The following is a 25,323-nucleotide window of genomic DNA, read 5'->3' as shown; positions in this document are numbered from 1 at the left end:
GTTGCTGCGTGGTTATGGGTACTGATGAGGTGTTTCAACTAGAAGTTGGAAACCTTCTTTATTCCTAAAGTTTTCCAGTGGCTGGTACTCCTCAGTTGTCCGTGATCTCTTGGCTTGTGATTGTGGGACATATCTGTAGTTCTATTGTGTTCTTCCTACCCGTTTCCCTATTAATCCTCTAAGTATTTTTGTTGTATTGTTTTGGTTTGTTCCATATTGCTTCCCAGTATAACTGAATCACTGATGTCCTTGGCATGATGTCTATTGATATAGTCTTCTTTGTTTAACTCTCTGTAAAAACTTTTTGTGTTTATTCTCAATTCTCTGTTTTGCTGGAAGAAGCGTTCCCGTTTTTCCTACCGTTTTATGCGGCAAGTGTTTGCTGCTATGCCCTGTTTAATTTTTCTTTTACCTCTCAGGTAACTTCATTATTTACCCCCTACCCTAAATTGCCGGCCTTGAGCCAAAATTTAAAACCATTATTGCTGTAGTTGTTTGAAAAACTGAAAATATTTAAATTGATATTTCGAAAAATGTATATAAATTCCCCCTTGTTAAATAAGCACATTACTATACATGTCTGTGCCGCAGAAACTTAACGAAGTACAACACTGTAATTTTTCAGTTTCTGCACTGGTTAATCTCTGACTTAAAAAATATTTGCCGCACAGAATAAACACAACCTTCTTAGCACCAAAACCTCCCGTCTAATTGAGTTTTTCTCAGAGAGAGCGGCACAAAGTCGCTACTACAAAATTTCCGTCCCCAAAATGTCCCTAAAACACAATAAAATGGAATCTTTTTAAGTGGATAGAAATCTTCTCACTTAAAGATACTTTATTATTCAATATGTAAGCTAAAAATTAATAGAAGCGTAAAATATTTTCACTTTCCACTAGAAACCATTTCAAATTATTGATGTTATTAACAATTTGGGAGCAAAAAACCATGAATGTCATAACTTTTATACACCTGTTCGAATTTTCTAATCTTTGCTTCTTGTCAAATCTAACAGGAATTTCTCTGTTCGTTTGAAGCGCATTCAGTTAGAGTTCTCTTTATAATTACAGTAACCTCGAAAACAATAAGAATATGACGTGTGGATGTCACCTACCAGCCTTCGTAAGTCATATTAAAAAAGTATATAACAGAAATGTGGATGTCATTGGCTCGTGTCAGGAGGCTACAGGCGCAACAATCCGTATACTGAATTATGCACAATGTAAAGGTTAGGAAAACTTTCCTTGCTTGTTTTTCTTTTATTATTGAAACGAACAAAAATCCGGGTTATTCTCTGGAGCTTACAATATCATGTCTTATGAAAGGGAAACTATAGACAAAGATATGAGAAATAAACCTTTTACCATTCGCACGCTTTTCATTCACATTTTCTCTCTAATGCACTTACAGATTCAACGATATCACACAAACCGTCATCGGCACACAAACACACGCAGGCGCACATACACACACACACACACACACAAACAGACACACGACAGCGCACACATGCATGAATGTGTGCGCACATACACACACACACATGCACACAGACACTCTCTCTTTCTAACTCCCTTCCTCTCTCATGTACATTCTCACTCACAACTATATAAGTATAGAACGGAAACATTCAAATAGTCATTGAGGAGGTCATGGATGGCAACAAAAGGTTTCTAACAATCATAACTGTTTGATTGATTAGCCGAACGATTCATCGAATATTCGTTTTGTTAATTTTTTAACACATTTTTAACAAAGGGACGGATAATAAAGTGAAATAGAACCAGTGCGTGGATTTATTCTTTTCTACTCTACGCACAGGGCCCGAAATTTTGGGGAGGGGAGGTCAGTCGATTAGATTGACCCCAGTTCGCAACTGGTACTTAATTTATCGACCCCGAAAGTATGAAAGGCAAAGTTGACTTGAAGTTGAACTCAGAACGTAAAGACAGACGAAATACCTATTTCTTTACTACCCACAAGGGGCTAAACACAGAGAGGAAAAACAAGGACAGACAAACGGATTAAATCGATTATGTCGACCCCAGTGCGTAACTGGTATTTATTTAATCGACCCCGAAAGGATGACAGGCAAAGTCGACCTCGGCGGAACGTGCTATCCTTAGTTTGGTTTTCATAAATGTTGGCTAACGACCGAAAGGGTTTGATCGCAAATAGAAGCGGCTGAAATGGGTTTTCTCCGAAGAATCTCTGGAGTAACTTTACTCGAACCAGTGCGTACCTTGGAGATGACAGAGTCTCTCCAGATCGAGTCGTTCGTTTTCTACATTGAGGCACTACCTCTCAGGTTATACGGGCATGCGATTAGAATGTCACACGAGAAAATCGCAAGACCAATTCTTCAACCCATGCAAACTGACAGGAAATCTAGGGGTTGACCAAGAACAGATGGCTAGATAACAGTTTCAGTTGATCACACTTGAGAGTCCAGCCAGAAAGTGTATTGACAGTAGCTTCTGATAGGACATATGCTGGAGGTACCTGAGGCCTCTACCACTACAACTGGTAGGATATGTAGGGGTATACCAAGACCAACATGGCTAGATAACACCCACAGTCTCAGCTGCTCACGCTGAATGTATATGAGTGCATGTACCAGTGTGTATGTGTCAAAGATAGAATATCCAATGAGAAAGACGTGGGGAGGTGTAATAAAGTGTGAAGAGACTAACTGTGCTGGCGAAGTGAGATATGTATGTAGTAACTGTGAGCTAGCATGTGAAGTGTGTATAAAGTATAAATATGGGAGCAGGGACAAATAATGTGTGGATGTGGGTCGGTGGGTGTGGTGCAGCGGGAAAAACAAAAAGAAAACGAAGTACAGAAGTAAAGCATATATTGCTACAGTAGATGGTGGGGAGTTGAAATGTAGATTAAAAATGTAAGGGGAGGGGGGAGGAATTTAAATCAAAAGGCGCACAAGTTTTCAGAAAGATATACTCTTCTTCCCTAAAGAAATGAGAGATGGGAAATCCGGTGCTGAAGGTTTAAATCGAAAACTGAGAGGCGTTACGCAGAGTGGTCGGTGAAGCGGAAATATTGAGTGAGTGTCGACTCGTTGCTAAGTTGGATCACTCGATGCTCTATGATGCTCTAAGATGTCGTTGATCCAATTGTCCACTATACAGATAGTTTAACCGATGCAGATCGAAAAGTTTGGAGTGCATATATGAGGTTGGTAAAAGTCTTCAATGTAGAAGATATATATAAATATCTATATCTATATATATATATATAGAGAGAGAGAGAGACAGACAGACAGAGACAGAGACATGCACATATATATATATATGTGTATGTATATATGTAGGTATATATATATGTGTGCGTGTTTGTATATATGCTTATATATATATATACATATATATAAATATATATATATGCTTATATATGTATATATATATATATATATATATATATATATATATATATATATATATATATATATATATTATATATATATATACATACATATATATATACATATACATATATGTGTGTATATATATATATATATATATATATATATATATATATATATATATATATATATAATTAGGGTTCAGTAAAATAATTTACTTGACCACACACCGTAAATTATTTTACTGAACCCTAATTATATAACGTAATGTTTTAAATATACCGTAAATGGTATTTTTACATTCTGAACACTACTTGGTAAAATTAATTAACAATTAATTAATTTTACCCTTTTATTATTGACAGTATATATATATATATATATATATATATATATATATAAATATAAATATATATACGGAACAAAAACGCAATAGAGGACATTAAAACATTCAGACAGATAGACGACACAAAGGCGGACAAGAGAAACAACAATTAGGAGGACAGGCAGAAAAAGACGGGCCATTTGTGGGTTTCTTTCCTCAGTCAAGTTCCAGAAGTCACGACCATTTTGGGCAGTTGCACTTGAGATTGTTCGATTTGGTTGCCCCAAAAAAGTCTCATCTAAAAGCATTAAACCCTATTGTAAGAAAGATAGCGAATGTGTACGACAACAAAGACAAAAAACAAGAAAACGGAGAACATGGTATAGAATTGCGAATACAAACAACAAGAAATAACAACGGGTGTCTTTCGACTGAAAACTAATCAAATTGAGCTGGCGTGTATGAAGTGAAAGCCTAAAGCAGGGACATTCGAGATGGACACAAGAGGTCGGCAGTCAGGCCAAGAAAGAAAGATCATGGCTGGCCGGACACCAGTCACATGGAATGAGGGGAGATAGGTAGGGGACAAGATAGGGACAAGCAATGTGAGAGAGGGGAGCGAGAAAAGGGAAGGAACATGAGAGGAGGAATAAAAGATAGAGTATGTTTTTACATATATATATATATATATATATATACGATCATCGATAAAGGTTTCCGTGATTTTAGTTGTCATTATTCAAGCTATAAGCCAGCGATCCGTATGAAATCAACGTTCGACTGTATAACAACTGTGGGTGTTTTGATATTTGCCACTGCGTTGTCCTTCAAATCACTATTTCACTAGCGAGCGTCTGGCCAGTCTCTCCACGGCAATCATGGCGACTCTACAGCAGAAAGTGCAGTATGTGTTGTGGTACACTGAGTTTAAGTCAGTTGTTTTAGTGCAACGTCCTTTTCAGCGTACTTACAGACAAGATTCCCCTACAGACAAAACCACTGTTCGCTGGTTTAACCAGGTTAAAGAAACTGGAAATGTAAATATTAAGAAATCTCCAGGCCAGCCACGCACGTTGGAAAAGAATGTGGAGCGTTTGAGACTGTCATGTTTGCCTAGTCTTAAGAAGTCCACCAATAGACGCAGTTTGGAACTTCGTATGTCTAAAACAACAATTCAAAACGCCTAAGACTGAATGCTTACAGAATTCTAAAGAGACGTAAAATTAAGGAGACTGATTGGCCTGAAAGCGCTAAATTTGCTGTAACGATGGTGAGAGAAATTGATGACGATGATAGTTATCTTAACAGAATTTTTGTTTAGTGATGAAGCAACATTCCACATAAATGGTTGTGTTAAGCGATATAACAGTCAGATGTGGGGAGCTCAACAACCCCATGAAGTTTTCCTGTACGTCCGTGATTCGCCCAAGTTTCATATATGGTGTGGACTCCTGCAGGATCGTGCTCTTGGCCCTTTTATATTCGTAGAAAACACGATTACAGGCGCTAGGTACTTGACATGCTAGAAATTTATCTGTTCCCTCAAATTGCTCAAGTTGCAGACATTGAAAGAGAAAAGAGAATAAGTGTAATTTTCCAGCAGGACGGAGAACCGGCTCACTACAGCCATAATGTGCGACAAGCACTCAACAACAGATTCCTGGCCGCTGGATTGGAAGTAATGGTCCTATTTTGTGGCCACTTAGAAGCCCTGATCTAACTCCTATGGATTTTTTGGGGGGCGGGGGATTATCTTAAGAAAATAGTCTACGCAGAAAAATTCCTTTAATACAGACTTAGTTATTTCATTTTGAAAAGCACGGAAACCTTTTTCGATGACCCCGCATATGTGTGTATATATATGTGTATGTATATATATATGTATGTGTATATATATCTGTATATATATATATATATGTGTGTGTGTGTGTGTGTGCGTGTGTTTGTGTGTATGTATGTATATATATGTATGTGTGTATATATATATATATATATATATATATATATATATACATATATATGTGTGTCTGTAGGTATATATATATGTATATATATATATATATGTATATATATATATATGTATGCGTGTATGTATATGAGTATATATATAGAGAAATGGTAAAACAACAAAAGAATGAAAGAGACCTCTATATTATGTAAATGGAGGAATTTTTCTGTAATTTTAATATATTCGGTGGCCATTATAAAAAACTCCGAGAAAAAATGAAAAAATGGGCATTTTCTTCCGATGGCCGGATAACTGAAGAGATGGCGGCGTGAATTTCCACCCCGACATCCGAAACTCAGAGTTTTATCATGGCTACCGAATAATTGTCACATATTACATTTACAGATATATATATATATATATTTCCACACACACACACATACATGCATGCATGCATACATACATACATGCACACACACACACATACATACATACATACATACATACATACGTACGTACGTACATACATACATACATACATAACATACATACGTACGTACATACATACATACATAACATACATACATTCATATATACATAACCTGCATATATTTGGAAGACCACCATATCAGTGATAAAGTTTCCTATTTATTCAAATATTGTGTTGCTCAGTTCACATATTATAGCATTTTTCACATACTATATAACATTGTAACATAATTTAAATGACATCCCCGGGTTTTATAAGGGAGTTCCCACTGCAACATCACTTACCACTTTCGAATTTCATCCCTTTATTTGACTTGTTCCACAGTTTTCACGTTTTTGTGAGACCAGAATGCTAAAAGAAAAGGGCAACAGGTAGCTTCCATGCTTTTCTCAGTTGAATTTGTGACATAATTTAAACATTTCCAAATGAACATAAAAATAGGTATTGATTCTAACACTAATACATAAACATTTCTTTACATCAGAAAGCAAATATTTCTAGTTGTTGCTATGGATTGCACTATTTGGTTCGTAAAATATGGATATTTACTTATATTCTGTAGATTACTCGTTATTTCAAAGGAATTTGCAGTGTCAAACATGTTCAAAGATGACGTGCAATATTTCGGCTGTAACCAGTTGTCCAGGAGCAGAGGTAAACTAGGATCTTATTTTCTTCCTTTCCGTTAAAATATATCCGTAACTGTCACTCGCTAATTGTTGTAGGTGCCTGTGAAGACATGAACACCCTATTGATCCTTTTATCCATGACTCAATGGGACAACAAATATCTGACGATTGAAGGGAGAAATAAATGACAAACACTAAGCTGGGATCCATTTTCACTTGAGTAGACTAAAACAAAGTGCAAGGAAACAACATTGAACCCTGCCCAAGAATCGAACACAAGAACTTATGATAAACATAGCTGTACTTAGAGTGGGATGTATGAATGTACGTGACCAGGAGGCAACTTGAGACCAAGGTTCCTTGTAGAATTATCTGGAGTCGCTAGACTTTGTGGGGGTAGTTAGAAGTCGGACGTGGCCAGTTCGCAAAGATTACAAAGAGCGGATCAATGAATTAGTTAAGGCAGCAAATGAGAGTTATCATTTGTCTGGTCGCTATAGCAAAAGAGGCTGTCTGATAGACGAGGTTGAAAGGTACAACAACAGAGAAATATTATATATCTCTACTAATGAAAAATTGAAAGCGTATTAAATCTTCGCTCACATCAAGTAGTACAACAAACTCTTCAGAACATAATTTTGTATTATTTCAAGTGGAAAAGACACAAGCAATACGTTTAAAACGCAGCTAAAACACGAGTTGAAATTGCCAGGCGTATGTCTGACCACGTAGTTGTACACCAGTACATTGGTAATGACACAGATCAAAGCTTCACATCTGATAAATTTATTTAATTATCAGCTTTGGGTACGGGTGTATGATTTGCTGGTGAGTTTTGTACGCATAATGTTTCGTAAATTTTGCATCAAAAAAATCCCCGTGTGCATTCCCGATGCAGAGGAAACTTTGGCGGAATGATACATAATTATTGGGATTATTTGACCTATCTTATGTTTTATGGTGGGTGGCAGAGTGAAGTGGTTTTGATTTGAACCGTGATTCGATGGTCATATCTACATGTGATCAGAGAACTTTGAATACTGTAAGTATTCAAAACATTATTTATTATAAGTTGTAAATAACCATAAACTTTACAGAGAATTACTTAAGTTGTTAATTTTCAATTCTTTGACAAGTTGTTTTCGGTTTCATTTCTTGCTTTATGCTATTTTTAAAGCAATGATTAAACCTTGTTGCATGATAAACATTTCTAGAGTTGTTGTTGCAGTAGTCATAGTAGTAAATGTTATGGTTGTAGTACATCATTTTTATATCTATTATTACAGCCAGTATGCCGATTTGAAATGTCAATGAACGGTGTTACAATGAAGATTGAAAAGTCCTGCAGCACATACAGAAAATGTGTTGAAGCTATGAGAAACAATACCCTTACTTGCAATAAATGGACCAATGGCACTTCTTGTGTTGGTTGTTGCGTCGGAAACTTATGTAACAAGAATGATTTCCTTGGTAAGTCTTATTTATTGCCTAAGATAACTAAACCTGATTTGTTACAGATTAATAGTTAATAAGAACATAGTATGATAGTTATATGGGAAGATATTTTGTTGTATGTATATGTGTTTGCATGTGTGTATATATGTGTATACACATGCTACCGTGCATACATACATATGTGTGTGTATGTATGTAGATATATATATATATTGCGAACGACGAGAATGAGTGCTCAACACCTCATTGGGGGTTAGAATTCTTTATTTGCGTATTAAAACTACCATTAGTTTCATGTTAAGGACAATATCTTATTATTTTAACAATTTTTCAAGTTGATAACATGGAGAAATAGTGCTCAACACAAACTCTCGTGAATTCGAAGAAAATCTCGTAAAGAAAATAATAAATCAAGGGTTGCTACTCTTGGATGGCACATTTGAGTGGTTATTTCACTTTGGAGGAAAACAGTCATGCTATAGGTTAAATTTGTTTACATTATATAGTATTCTAGGTAAATGTGATGTTAGTATGTTTGTGTGCTGAGGTAGTTCGTCATATGGACATGTTTCTTCTAGCTGCGGGGTTCTTGTGTGGTTTTTAGTCAATTTTCATGTCCAGGAAAAGAAACTATCCTTGTTGGAGTGGTGGTTCCTATTTGAAGTGTCTAAGTGTGAGATATTGCTTGTGTATGTAGAGAGAAAAGGTTTTGTCCCCAATATTTAGGGTGTAGTCTATTGATTGTATGATATTTAGTATTTTAGTGTTTTCTATATCTTCTGACTTTAGCAATGATGTTCTATCTTATCTGGGGACTACTTATTCTTCTTTCTTACAATGTCCATATCAAATTGGATAAGAATGTTGCATGTCTTTTATTTTTGTCCCTAAATGAGGCCAAGTGTTGAGTGTATCTTTCCTTAAACGAATTGCCCGTCATTCCGATATACGTCTTTGTTATTTCATTGGGATCCATGATTTTGGTCTTGTATATATATATTTTTTACTGACAGTTGTTTCTTAAAGGACAACGATCTGGAGATCTACCATTACATTGTCTTTCGGGAATATTTCTGGCGTGTGTATTTTTATTGTGGTGGAGTATTATTGACTCTATATTAGAGAAGCAACTATAGCTGACTTTAACAATCTTTCTTTTGAAGGTCTTGTGGTAGTTGTGTGACTACAAGAATGGATTGTCTATTAATTTGAAGAATTTCATAACTCTGTATGAAGAATTTCATAACTCTGTATGAAGAATTTCATAACTCTGCTATAAGGGGGATTAGATCCTAAGAGATTCCTCTGTCTGCGCCTTCATGGTCTATGTATATTTGGTTCAATGTAGTTTATGTTATTCTTGAATTTGGACCTTTCTAATGCAGTATTATAGTGGGGGGGGGGTGTTTCAGTATTGGAAACTAAACTTGTGGTCTTTCAAAAGTATCTTTATCGGAGAATAAATTGGAGATGCACCTGATAATGTTGTTAACTAGTTGTTTAATGACTACTGGAGGGTGGCTGAAGCCGATGTCAAATGAGTTTTACCACTCGTAGAGTTTTTCCCTTCGATCTCCTAAAGCTTTCGTTAAAAGACACTTGAATATAGTAAGGCATATGTTATCATAACAAACACTGATGTAGATATAATTATGAACGTAAGGAAGTTCTTACTTTTTCATGATAATTCCTATTGGGTAAAAAAAGAATAAAGACGATCTATTTGAAATGGCAATATGGAGCTATAATGGCTGAGCTTTTAGGCCTCTATAACCTAAATATCGTTGGAAAAGAAATAAAAGTAGCCAACATAGGTTTATATAGGGACGATGGCCTGGAAGTGGTAGACAATAAAAACGGACACATTATGGATAGCATAAGGAAAACCTTATGCAAAACATTACGCCAATTTTAAGAACCACAGTTAGTACCAACCTTAAAGAAGTCAACATCCTAGTTATAACATGAACCTTAGTACAACCAAATTTAAACCCTACCACAAACCAAATGAGGAAGCTTCGTATATCGACATGGCTCCAACCATCTACCAGCAGCCACTGAACAACTAGTTAACAACATTCGGTAGGCGCGTCTCCAATTTATCAGCCGATAAAAATACTTTTGAGGAACTCCAATTTCAGTTTCTCTCGTTAATTATACACCCCCCCACAAACATATATGTATGTATATGTATGTATGTGTATATGTATGTATTTTTGAGTGTATGTGTGATTATGCAGATTGTATATTTATCTACGTATATGGGTTTGTGCGAATCTTTGATGTGTGCCTAATTTATAAAGGCAATGATTATCTTCTTTATCCTTCCATAGACTGGACCAATTTCTTCGTATTCCATTTGACTTTTAAAAAGTTCAGCGAATATAAAATCTCTGCTGAGAACTTATCAAAAGCTGTGAGTAGATATTTGCTCTCTCTCTCTTTTCCTTTCTTTCTCTTTCTTTCTGCACATATAAGCACGCGCACACGCACACACACACGCCCACATACACACACACACACACACACACTTACAGAAGAAAGGGAAAGCAGCAAACAAATAATGGGTTCAATATCTTTAGTAAATATTGATTTCGTTAAAACAACAGCTATTTGAAGTTTCGCCTGATCCACTCAAACATAAATATATAAATACATGTTAAATACATGCATACATACATATATATATATATGTATATATATATATATATATATATATATATATGTATGTATATATATATGTATATGTATATATATATGTATATATATATATAAAATATACTCTTTTACTCTTTACCCTTTTACTTGTTTCAGTCATTTGACTGCGGCCATGCTGGGGCACCACCTTTAATCGAGCAACTCGAACCCGGGACTTATTCTTTTGTAAGCCCAGTACTTATTCTATCGGTCTCTTTTGCCGAACCGCTAAGTGACGGGGACATAAACACACCAGCATCGGTTGTCAAGCAATGCTAGGGGGACAAACACACAACACACACAAACACACACACACACACACACACACACACACACACACACACACACATATATATATATATATATATATATATATATATATATATATATACATATATACAGATAAGTATTTATGTGCGTATGTATTTATTATTTGACTCACTATATATTCTGCGGTGAGCTAGAAGAGTCGTTGGCACGCCGGACAAAATGTTTAACGGTATTTCGTACGTCTTACGTTTTGAGTTCAAATTCCACCGAGGCTGACTCTGCCTTTCGTCCTTTCAGGATCAATAAAATAAGTAATGGTTGTGTGTGCCCGTGTGTGTTGACTTAATCACTTTAAATACTCCTGGGTAAGAGTATAAAAAATTGTACCCCTCTGCCAAGCCAGGTTGAACCAGTTGGTCAGAGTAGGCTCATCAAACCAAACTCAAATTCACGGCCTCATCATTAGATCTAAGTTGGTAGAAATTGAACATGGGCTATCTAATATAATCGATATGTACATAATTTGTACGTATGTAAGTATATACGGACTTTTATATTCACACGTAAATATGCTGAGACATGAACATGAAGTAGACGGTAGTAAGAGAATAAGAATAACTTGTATTTCATGAAATTCAGACAATCAACTCCATTTAGTAATAGGCGAAACTGTTAATTTCATTGAATGTGATATTTGTGCTGGTCAATAAAAAGACTATTCTATCCACCATCTTATCTTTAGTCGGAATACATCATTTTTATATTCCGTTATATTATCTCCGATTCTGACTGACAGTAAATAACACGCCACATCATTATTGACTGGCTTTGTGTTTACACACACACACACACACACACATACACACACATGTATATATACATATATATATATATATATATATATAAATATATATATATATATATATATATATATATATATATATATATATATATATATATATATATATATATATATATATGTATATGTATATATATATATATATATATATATATATATATATATATATATATATATATATATATATATATATATATATATATATATATATATTTATATATAGGCAAGGAGAAATTGTAAAAAGGCAGAATGCTAAATTGAAAGAAAATTTTAATGAAAATGGGTGTATGGAAAATTTTGAAAAATTGATAAAATATATATATATTAATTCAAATCGGTTTTCGTCATAATGTGACTTTTCAAGAATTGTAAAGAAAAAAGTTCTGGACTAATACTTCCTGTTTTGCCATTCACTTAAGAGACACCCTTAATTAAATTAAACAACACATGGATTTAATCCCATTGGATCTCAATACTTCAAGGTAATTTTTTGGTGAACTATCATTAAACTCAAGATACACAAAGACTTTACAATGTATCGGAGTACCTATTCTTTAAGTTTTGTATATATTTATTATTATTTTTTTGCATAAAACAATGTAATTTTCTTTTTTCCCCCTCCTCACACTTAAAAAAAATTTTTTTTTCTTTACAATTCTTGAAAAGTCACATTATGACGAAAACCGGTTTGAATTAATATATATATTTTATCAATTTTTCAATATTTTCCATACACCCATTTTCGTTAAAATTTTCTTTCAGTTTAGCATTCTGCCTTTTTACAATTTTTCCTTGCCTATCGTTTCTCCACGTGCGGTCAACACAACCCCACCATTTATTGATTTATATATATATATAAATATATATATATATATATATATATATATATATATATATATATATATATATATATATATATATATATATATGTATGTATGTATTTGTATGTAAGTATATATATATATATATATATATATACGACTCTTGCAGATGGAACGTGAGTTAACCTCGACAGGAACATTCACAATTGAATATTGTGGGTAAGCAAAATCTTTTATCACTTTTATTCAAATTTTGTTTATTTTTGTTCCAAACATTCCACTCCTGTTTTTATCGTACGTTTTAAATATCACGATAATAAAGAATGTTGTACTTGTGACACACAATATACAAATTCAAACTTTCAATTAAATGTTTAAGTGTTTTATCAGTATATTATTATAAAGTAGCAAACAAAAACATAAAAATACAGAGAGAACTGTATATATGTAGCAACGCTATAACATTAAGCTAATCAAGTCCTGCGTTGCAAAACACCATCTTTCTCAAAGTTAAATATCTTTAAAACTATATATATATATATATATATATATATATATAGATAGATAGATAGATAGATAGATAGATAGATAGATAGATAGATAGATAGATAGATAGATAGATAGATAGATAGAGATAAATTTCCTCTATTTACATAATATTGAGGTCTCTTTCTTTTGTTATCTTACCGTTTTTACCAATAAATTACCTCCCGGACGACGCTTTCTTCACTAAGAGCTAATACGGCTTATTTGGATTATCGCCTAACATCGGTTGAGGACTCTTACACACAGAAGAATTTAATATGGACTCATATTACATAGATTATTCTATGAAAAACATACCAATCCCATCAAGGGAACTTTATTCAAAGAAAGGTTTAGAGAAAATTACTGATCTAATTAAGCGCATGAGATGGAAAGCTTTCTTTTTTGATACAGAAGTGGACACCATGGAAAATACTTTCTATCGTATAAAATCTAAAAAATTCCCTCCCAAGATTAAAGGCTTGGCAGATTTCGAAGCGGATCTACTGAAACTTATGAATAAAATAAAATTTCGTAAGTCTTTTAATAATTTCCAACATAAATTGAAAAAAGATATAAAACATATAAAAAGCTCCAAGAAAAAAGCACTTTTTTCGGATAAATCCAAGAACTTATACCTGGTAGATAACAGCAAATATTCACAACTCTTACACAACAGCATCATTAATAATTACACTAAGGCTAGACCACAGACATATAATGAAATTAATAAAGAAGCTAGCGTTATCGCCGCTAAACTTAAATTGGATAAAAAAATAGAAGTCCTTCCCCAAAAAGAGGCCTTTATTACAATTAAAGACCACAAAGAGAATTTACTTTCCAACCCTAAATGTAGGCTTATCAACCCAGCTAAGTCAGAACTTGGGATTATTAGTAAAGAAATTTTAGATAAAATAAATGCGAAAATTAAGACCGCTACTAGGCTGGTACAATGGTCCAATAGTATAGAAGTCGTAGACTGGTTTAAAGCCATTAACAATAAGAAAAAAGCGAGGTTTACACAATTCAATATTATTGATTTTTATGCCTCTATTTCTAAAGAACTGCTAGATAAAGCACTCGTCTTCGCTAGCGATTTCATAGAAATCAGTACAAATGATAAGGACATAATCTTCCATGCTAGAAAGACCTTACTTTTCAGTGAGAACGCAAAGTGGGTCAAAAATACCGACACAGAGGGTGCTTTCGATGTGAGCATGGGTTCATATGATGGCGCAGGCATTTGCGATCTTATTGGATTTTTTCTCCTAGATACTTTAGGTAAGACATTTCCTGGACGTATATTTCGCCATCTACAAAGGTGATGCCCTCGCTTTAACCGCTAATACAAATGGACCAGCACAGGATCGTTTTAGGAAGGATATTATCCAATTAATGAAATACTTCGGACTTAGTATAACTATAGATACTAACCTGACGGTTGTCAATTTCTTAGACGTTTCCTTAGATCTTAATAAGTATATTTATGAGCCTTATAGGAAGCCCAATGATAGACTTAGTTATATTAATGTAGGTCCATGCCATCCCCCTATAGTATTCAAAAATTTAGTTAAAAATATTAGTAAGAGAATTTCTAGCCTCTCCTCCGATAAGGACATTTTTAATATCGTTGCCTCAGTTTATAATAAGGCTTTAAAAGATGGTGGTTTTAGGGAAAAAATAAAATATACACCTGTTACTATCCCAATAGTAAAGACGAGGAAAAATAGAAATAGGAAGATCATCTGGTTTACACCCCCTTACTCACCCGAGGTGACCTTCAATATAGGTAAATATTTCTTAACACTGATAGATAGACATTTTCCAGTTAACCATACTTATAGGAAACTCTTCAATAAACACAATTTAAAAATTAGTTTTAGTTCAACTACCAATTTTAAAAATATAATCACACATAACACACAAAAACCACAACAAGAAAACAGCTGTTCATGCAGGAATAAAAAGTTGTGCCCGCTAAATGGAGCTTGCATGTCCGAGACCATCATCTATGAAGCTACCGTGGACTCTATAACCACTAAGGACAACGTTTCGACGAAGAAATCCGTGGGCCTTACAGAGGGTAATTTCAAGGCCTTGAGTTTTAGGCACTGGAACAAAAGAAAAGCGACAAAATTATCTAATCATATTTGGTCTTTAAAATATAGAGGTGTCGATTATAACATCCATTGGAAGATTTTGGCCAAATGTAAGCCCTACACCAGCGGAAAGTACGGTCTATGCGACATGGAGAGATGGCTTATCTGGAAAAGCAGCTTAGACCCTCGGAAAAAATGTGGACTGGAAACAAAAATGCAGGTGCAGAGTGTTAGAAATTTCTTAAGTACTGAACCTGGAAGAGTACAGGGCAACAACAAGAAGAATACGTAAAATATAGCTGCTGAAGTTAAAATTTAAAAACAAAAATAATAATAAATTCCCCTTTATGTTTTTTATATTTTTACTTATATGTTTAAATTTAAAAACTCCAGAATTTATTTGTTTTCAGTTTCAGTGGAAACACTAATTATCTACAAGTTTACCCATTAAAAATTTTATATCACAAATATAATGATTTGTGTATTTTAAAAAATGGAGTAATGGCAATTTAAGCGAAATGTAAAATGTATTATTGACTCTACGTTTTTTTTTAAACGCTTGAGTGTAATTTCTACATTTTGCACTCAATTTGTTCATTAGCTTTAATGTTTGAAAACATTATTCTGACTGAAAATTGAAAATACTTTTTAATGTGATTCAAGCAAACTTCAAACAACTTAATTCCTTTGTTTCTTAATTTTTTTTTACTGTTTTTACTCTTATTCATGAATTACATATATTCTACATGAGATTAATTATAACATTTTATTTGTGATTTAAAATGTTGGGATTATGAGTTTTGTTAAGAAAATAGAATTAAAAAATAATATAGTAATAAAAATTGGTTAAAAAGTTTTACCTTAATACAAAGAAATATTTAAATGAAAACGTATTACCCTAAATTTTTAAAAATGTAATAAAATGACAAAAAGCATAAAAAAACCCAAAAAGTGCACAGACTATTTGGTGAACAATTTCAGAAATTTATTTAGCAAATTTTAACTTCAGCAGTAATAGTTTAAGTTATTTTTCTTATTGTCCTTTACATTTCCTGGGTCAATACTTAGAAGTATTTAGCATTCTGCATCCGCATTTTTCATACTCTTCCGTGAACATCTAGACTCCTCCCTCTCTTTCGTTCCATCCTGCCCTCCACTTCACCTCCACTATCTCCAACACATCTGTCTCCTTCCTCGACATTTCGGTCAGCATTTATCACTCCGCTCTTACCACCTCCATTCACTACAAACACACAGACTCACACTCATACCTAAACTTCTCTTCCTCCCACCCCAAACACACCAAGCTTTCCATCCCCTATTCCCAGTCCCTCCGTCTACGTAGGCTCTGTAGTGACGACCATGACTTTGAGACTCAGTCTCAACTCATGGCTCGCCACTTCATCCTACGTGGATACCCCCTCTCCACTATCCACACCGCCCTTGCCAGAGCACGTTCCGTAGACCGTGCATCTGCTCTCTCCCCCCGAACCCGCCCTGCAGTCTCCCGCCCCCTTTTCCCCTCACTTACCATCCCACCACCCTACCTCTCCAACGCACCATTCTTCGGGCTTTCCGGCATCTCCAGTCTGATCCGTCCACTTCACACCTCTTCCCTAACAGACCCCTCCCCTCCTTCAAGCGAGGCCATAACCTACGAGACCTTTGGTCCACAACTTTTTCCCTGACCCTACCTCCCAACCTGGCTCGTTCCCCTGCTCCCGCCCACGTTGCCGCACTTGCCCTTACCTCTCCAACACCACCCTACTCACCGGCATCCATCATCGACCCTATTGCATCATCGATTCCTTCACCTGCACCTCCAGCAATATCATCTATTGCATCTCCTGCTCTCTCTGCCATTCCCTGTACATCGGACAAACGGGACGCCGCTTGGATGACCGGTTCGTGGAACACCTCCGAGACATCCGCCTTGCCAATGACACACCAGTCTCACACCATTTCCGCTCCACCGGTCACTCTTTGCAAACACCTGTCTGTGTTCCGATTGTCCTTGCACAGAGGCCATCCGGATTCCCGCTTGCGCCGTGAACAGGGATTAATTTTCTCTCTTCGCTCTTTTACGCCATTTGGGCTCAACTCTATCCACTTATCATCTAACCTCCCCCTGACTCCTACTTCTCTTCAGTCCTTCATCTTTTCACCCCAACTCTCTTTCCCTCCTCTTCCCTTCTTTCCCTTTTCCCCCCTTCTTCCCTCTTCTTCTCTCTTCTTCCCTCTTCCCCATCTCTCTTTCTCACTACTACCTCACTCCCCTTCTCTCCCCTCTCCTCATCTTCCTCCTCCTCTCCCTACGACTCCACTCCTCCCCTTCCCCTTCCCCTCCCACCCTCATCCTCTCCCTACGACTCCCGTCCTCCCCTTCCCCTCATCTCCTCATCCTCTCCCTACGACTCCCCTCCTCTCCGCCTCCCCATCCTCCTTCTCCTCTACCTCCTCATCTCCTCTCCCCCTCACCTCTCTTCTCTCCCCTCTTACTCTCCCCACAACCCCCACTCTACCCCAAACCCCAGCCGAACCCACATCCCACCAGTGTTTCCCCACTCTCGCCCCCACCTCCCCTCTACATCACACCACACTACATTACACCATACAACATTACACATCACATCACAACACACCACCCACACACCCATCCCCACATCTTTACACCTACACATACAAACACACACACGTCCAGACCACCAGCCCTCTTTCACACGCACATACATACTCTCTTATACACACAAGCACCTTTGTGTTGGGGGCACCTTCGTTTTGGAAGTCACTTGACCCTGTTATCTCCCCTACTGTCCTTCTCGCGTCTGACCACTGTCCGAAGTCAGGACGCCATGATAGATCGTTAGCTCCTACACGCATTTTTTTCTCTCCTTCTTTCTCTCCTTGTTTTTTTTCTGTGTATCTTTCTGTTGAAGAGCGTAGGCTCGAAACGTAAAAGACTTTTTCTATTTCTATTCCTGAGCGCCATACTAATACATTGTTTGTTTGTATTCCACCTGCCTTCGTCTTTTGTTTATTTTCGTAAAACTTCCCGTTACATATATATATATATATATATATATATATATACATAAATGTATGTATGTACCTATGTATGTATATATGTATGTATGTATGTATGTATGTATGTATGTATGTATGCATGGTTGCATGCATAAAGTGATTGAATCGTGCTGCTTACATGAAAAGTAGAACACAGTATTGACTTATAAACCTCAGTTGTATGAATGAAGTACTGAAGAAGGATTAATATCTCTTGAAATATGCATCTACACCCATTCCCTATTTCTCTATCTTCGATCGCATTGTTTACATGTATTCGTATATGAAACGTCGTGACTTCCATTGCGCCTCAAAATTCTATAGAAAATCTGCAGAGAAAATTTAATAGTCTACCTGTCTGTCTGTCTGTCGGCCTGTCGGCCCGGCCTGTCGGCCCGGCCTGTCGGCCCGGCCTGTCTGCCTGCCTGTCTGTCTGTCTGTCTGTCTGTGTAAATATTATTAAACTGCAGTATTCGCCCTAAGAAAGTATCATGTATACTGCACATATTTCGTCCACTGGTGATATTCTGTAGCACCATACGTTTATACGAGACACTTTCTCAGAATATTCCAGTTTTATGGCCTTTTTGAAGTAGAGCCAACTTAAGCAGCTTATAAAGATTGCTATACAGTACTAAGATGTCTTCCGTCGCTAATAACTAATATATGTATATTCATATATACTTCATCATCGTCATTATCAATATCATCATCATTATCATTTGACTCCTGTTTTCCATAATGTCTGGCGTTGGACGGATTCAAAGAATCCAAGTTGGAGAAGCGCTTCATACTCCAATGTCTGCTTTGACATGTTTTCTATAGCTTCACAGCGGCTCCTTTACACAGTGCCCTCTCTTGTGAAATTCCCTTGAAAATTGAAAGACTATAGGTGAGCTTATAACTGAAGATAAAGAATAGAGTGAATGCGAAGATTTAGGCAAAGTGATCTACTTATTCATTCATTGCTCCTAAATGTTCATCTACTCTTTTTCTACTGATTTTTTTTTCTATTAAATACTTGCCTACCCACCTATTTTCTTCTTGCTCACCTTTCCCTCCATTCTTTTCCTCTTTTTACCCATTTCGTTTTTATTTCCCTTTTTAAAATTTTTCATTTGTTTTTCTTTCACCCTCCTATCCCCTTTTCTCTCTTTCGTTTTCCTCTCTTCTTCTCTTTACTCATTCTTTTCTTTTCACTTTCTTTCCATTATTCTCATCCTTTACCCACTTTTTGTTTTTCTTCTTTTTTCTTTGGTTTTTGTTCGCTTCTTTCTCTCCTTTATCATTCTTTCTCCGCATCACCACAGCCTAAGACTAGAAAACAACATATAATTGAGCAAAGGGCATCACATTTTCCAACCATACCTTGCCTGAACAGTCTCTACACTCAAAAATGAAACTCATAGCAGCAACAGTCTGACTCGACTAAGATATATATATATATATATATATGAATAGGGACAACTCGCCACCACCAGCTCAACACCGTCGACTCAATGCCAAGATAACTCAACACCAAGAAACTCAACACCAGGAAAATTGATTAATAAATTAATAAATTAATTATCAAATAATTATTTGTTTTATAACATTATTAGAAATTTACATAAATATTGATCTTTATATATAGCTTGAATTAAAAAAGCAGAACTTTCAAAATTCTAATAAAAGTAATTAATAAAAGATTATATTAAATTAATAATTATATATATATAATTATTTTAAGGGACAAAGTCAAAACAAGATTTATATCCTCCATACTGAATTAATGTCCAAACATTACAAGGCTACCGAAACAAACTCCATAAATGCATGCAACTGAAAGTGGGCTAGTGAGAAGATATTTAAAAAGACTCCTCATTAATTGCGAATTAGCTAATTTCAATATTAAAATCTTAAATAGCTTTTCCTCTATCTTCAGCGCAGTATATGTAAAAGATATACGAACGAGTGTTAATACATACCCACGAGAAAGCGAGTTTGCACGTCTATACACTAAAGTTTGCAAGTATAGATTCGTAGAAAACATTTTAAAATCCTCACACGACGACCACATGTATTTATATAAAAAATAGGGCCGCAGATAATGCGGGTTCTTGATGAGGAGTAAAAATATTATTGCAATATTTTATTTATTTATTTAAGTTCATAAAATAAGGATTAAAATCTCGTTAATGATAACTATCAGGTAGTCAGCATGGAAAAAAAGCATTTTATAGCAATCTTGAAGTTAGCTAATTCGCAATTAATGTGGAGTTTTTTTAATATCTTTTCATTAGCCCGCTTTCAATCGCATGTATTTGTGGAGTTTTTAAGGTAGCTTCGCAATGTTTGAACATTAATTCAGTATGGAGGAGATAAGTCTTGTGTTGACCTTCTCCCTTAAAATAATTACATATATATATATAGGTGCAGGAGTGGCTGTGTGGTAGGTAGCTTGCTTACCAACAACATGGTTCCGGGTTCAGTCCCACTGCGTGGCATGTTGGGCAAGTGTCTTCTACTATAACCTCGGGCCAACCAAAGCCTTGTGAGTGGATTTGGTAGACGGAAACTGAAAGAAGCTCGTCGTATATATGTATATATATATATATATATATATATATATGTGTGTGTGCATGTTTGTGTGACTGTGTTTGTCCACCTAGCATTGCTTGACAACCGATGCTGGTGTGTTTACGTCGCCGTCACTTAGCGGTTCGGCAAAAGAGACCGATAGAATAAGTGCTGGGCTTACAAAGAATAAGTCCTGGGGTCGATTTGTTCGACTAAAGACGGTGCTCCAGCATGGCCGCAGTCAAATGACTGAAACAAGTAAAAGGGTAAAGAGTAAAGAGATATAATATATTTAGATTGCTATTAAACTAATATTTTATAAATATCTGATAATGTTATAAGACGAATAAAGTTATAAAACTGATAAATTATTTATTAACCAAGTTTCCTAGTGTTGAGTTACCTTTGTGTTGAGTTGTCCTGGCGTTGAGGCGGCGGTGTTTAGTATATATGTATAAATATAAACACACGCATGCACACACACACATACACACAATATATCCGTATGCGTGAATATGTGAGTGTATATGCAGGCATCTATGCATGCATATATGTGTTGCTTGTATTGATTTCTAATAGAAAAATTCGTCTACATTTTGGCCTTGGGATGTAACTAGTTCAATTGACACCTGTAATTAACGAAGAAATAAAAACAGCCGGATCTTTGCGGTTTGAACGGCAGTTTTTAACGTAATTTCTTGGTAATTAAGAAATTTTAAACTTCGTATACTGGTAGAATGTGTTTATAAAACATCTTTTTCTCTTGGCTTTATTGAGAAAATTCTGTAGTTTGTTGTTTTTTTGTCTTCAATTTCTGCAATTTCAACCAATCAGTGACCTCTATTGAGTTAAAAAGCATTCTGTGCCGTATGAATATGTCCCTTGTTTAAGAAACAGATTGGGTTTATTTACATTTGTGAAGAAAAAAAGATACCCTTCCTCCACCCCTAACCCCTAACCCTAACCCTAACCCTAACTAACCCTAGCTAACCCTAACTAACCCTAACCCTAAAAGAGATTGAAATGCAATAGATCAACTCTAGGGTCATAATTATGGGTGACAATTTCATATGACACCGCTAGAAAAAACTGCCGTTCAAACCGAAAAGATCCAAATAGCCTTACTAAAGTAAAGAAACTGTGGTCGACACGCATCAGTGTTGATACATTGTTATCCATTATCAGTAAATGAAAGTTTTTCAGTCAATGGTCAGATTTATATAATGGTGCAATTTAGGTCCTGTTATTAGGACAAAATTATTTTAAAACCATTTTGATTGCCATAACTTAGGAAAATTCTGCTGACTGTTTAAACTAATTATATTTATTTATTTATTCTATCTATCTATCTATCTATCTATCTATCTATCTATCTATCTATCTATCTATCTATCTATCTATATATATATATATATATCTATCTATCTATCTATCTATCTATCTATCTATCTATCTATCTATCTATCTATCTATCTATCTATTCCTTTATCTATCTATATACGTGTATTTATTCTTATTTCAGTTTGGACAGAAACCGGACGATATTTGCAATTTACTCCAAACGATATAGCAAGACATCTAAAAAACAACTGTTGCGCAATATCTCCCAAGTTTTAAGCACATCCCAAACTTTGCGTAACGTCGGTGTTCAGCAAAGTCAAATAGAGTTGTTTGATGAAAGTAAGTATTGTGTCTCTTATTTTTATCACCACTACCATCATAATTAGCTTTATCATCACCATTACCATCATCTTCGCCGTTCTCGTCATCGTCATCATCAGTAGATGATGCCACAGGACACACACACACACACACACACAATCATACAGACCTATTTATTTACATTTTCTTTTTAATTATACCAATTACCTCGAGGGCAAAAATGTGTTCTACTTATGTATAGAAGTAGAAGGTGCAAGCTCCACTGGATTGAAAAATTCACACAAATCGTGCGCTTTCATTTACTCGAACAGGAAAATTATTTAGTGCTGCAAATAATTTTCTTGAGCTCAAATTTATTTTGTGTTTTGTGGTCACGTTCATTTTCGAACTAGGCACGATAGATATACAATCACAACTGACACGTCCAACAAACATAGAAGAGAAACAAATCACATCCCATTGCCGAGCAGTGATATATTTTTTCTGACTCGGCTCCCTTTCCTTTCTTTTTACCACCACCGAATCAATCTAAAGTTTATGTATGTCCAGCATAAAAGATATTATCATATACGATGGTCTTCTTTCATGTTCCCTCTACCAAATGCACTCACATGGACCCGAGACCATGTGATAGGGAACCAAACTTCTTACCACACAGCTACGCCTGCGCCTATGTATGTGTGTGCATGTGAGTGTATTATATATATTTTATGTTTATATATGTGTGTGTATATGTACGTATGTGCCTGTATTTGAACGTACGTACATATGAACGTGTGTATAGGTATACGCTATTTCCAATTTTGCTTCAGCGGACAAGTAGCGACTTCCAGTTGACAGTTTTAACTGCTGCGATAATGGATAATCCAAGCCACTGGAAGATGATTGAGGCTTTGGTCATATCTACTACGAGGATCCTTGATACTTGAGACACGATTACTTTGCGATATCCACAGCAATTGAACCAGAATGATCATAAGTTTCAAAACAAGCGTTCATAAAGAAATAAAATCCATCTGAAAATGAAATGTATTATAAGAGCTGACTTCACAGTCATTCAATGTGTGTATATATTCTTTGGAGACACTCTGTATATGTGTGTGTATGTGTCTGTGCTTGCATAAGCATACATACTTGTATACATATATCATCAATATATTGTAAAGAAGAATCGACAATCATACATCTTCAAAATTTATTACATTATTACTCTCTTTAAACGGCTGTTTTTCTACTTCCGTATTTCGAGCATTTCACAAGATACGCCTTCGATAAAACGGTTGCTCCCGCATAGCAAAATTAAATAAAATTTAGGATTTTGCGGAGGGTCAAAATTAGTAACAAAAACAGGACAGTGAAAACAAACAGGAAGTGCTACTAAGCCTCAACGAGGTTGTGGTGGCGAACACGTGAAAACAAGCTTGGACAGGAGACAGACAAAAATACGTCTTCTTGGTCCAGTTACAACAGAGAGAAAGAAACGCAACTTAAGAGAAGAATGATGGCCGATGGTCACGTTGGGAGAGTGAGGGAGAGAGAGTGACAGGCAGCGAACTGTGAAGTGGAGAAGAAAAGAATTGGAGATAGGATAAATGATTAAAATAGGAGGGGAGAGCGGGAGGTAGAAGAATAAGAGAAAGGAAGAGGGAAAAATGAAAGAGTTATAAGATAGAATAGTGTCAGAAGAGGAGGTAAAAGAATAAGAGAAAGGAATAGAGAAAAACGAAAAAGTAAAAGGATAGAATAGAGTGTGCATCAGAATTATTATGATAAAACTTACTTGGAAGAGGATGCGTGGCGTTCAATTATATAATAATATAAATAATATATGTATATAATATATATACATACATACATACATATATACATACATATATATACATGTACTTGTACTTCGTATTTTTTGTTGTTTATGTTTTGTGACGTCCTGTGCCCACATATGCATATGTATATATATATATATATATATATATATATATATATATGAAAAAACAAGTCAAAAATAGAAAATGCTAAAATAATTTTATAGTGAACATTTCAGTGTCAATAAGTGAAGGTGGATAGTTCCTGGTGATAAGGGTATCTTTCAGTTCTTGTAGTCGTGTGTCTCTGGTGTTTGCGTTCGAGACTATAGTGCATATCCTTTTTGCTAGGTTGAAGGGGATATTCATCCTAGTGTGTCTGGGGTGGCATGAATTGAATGGAAGATATTGCTTAGAGTCTGTAGGCTTATAATATATGTCTGTTTCTATTATATTATTAGCTTTTTTATACGTATATATATATACGTATAATGTATGTACATATACGTATGTATATATGCATATATATATATATATATATATATATATATATATATATATATATATATACACTTCTACTTGTTTCAGTCATGTGACTGCGGTCATGCTGCAGCACCAACTTTAGTCGAACAAATCGACTCCATGATTTATTCTTTGTAAGCCTAGTACTTATTCTATCGATTTCTTTTACAAAGCCTCTAAGTTACGGTGACGTAAACACACCAACATCGGTCGTA

At 35.3% G+C, this 25,323-nt stretch overlaps 1 protein-coding gene across 1 annotated transcript in view; it reads left to right on the top strand.

Moving 5' to 3' along the window:
* LOC115225980 (leucine-rich repeat-containing protein 15-like) overlaps positions 1-1,233 on the top strand; it is a 171,592-nt gene extending 170,359 nt beyond the window's left edge. The window contains exon 17 of the mRNA XM_036514789.1: positions 1,071-1,233. Coding sequence (XP_036370682.1) covers positions 1,071-1,233 — 163 coding nt within the window. The remainder of the gene's footprint in view (positions 1-1,070) is intronic.
* Positions 1,234-25,323: the final 24,090 nt, after the last annotated feature.

Source organism: Octopus sinensis, linkage group LG29 (genome assembly GCF_006345805.1).
Source record: "Octopus sinensis linkage group LG29, ASM634580v1, whole genome shotgun sequence".
NCBI classification, from domain to species: Eukaryota; Metazoa; Mollusca; class Cephalopoda; order Octopoda; family Octopodidae; genus Octopus; species Octopus sinensis.
The sequence above is the reverse complement of the archived record's forward strand: the minus strand, read 5'-3'. Positions and strand labels throughout refer to the sequence as shown.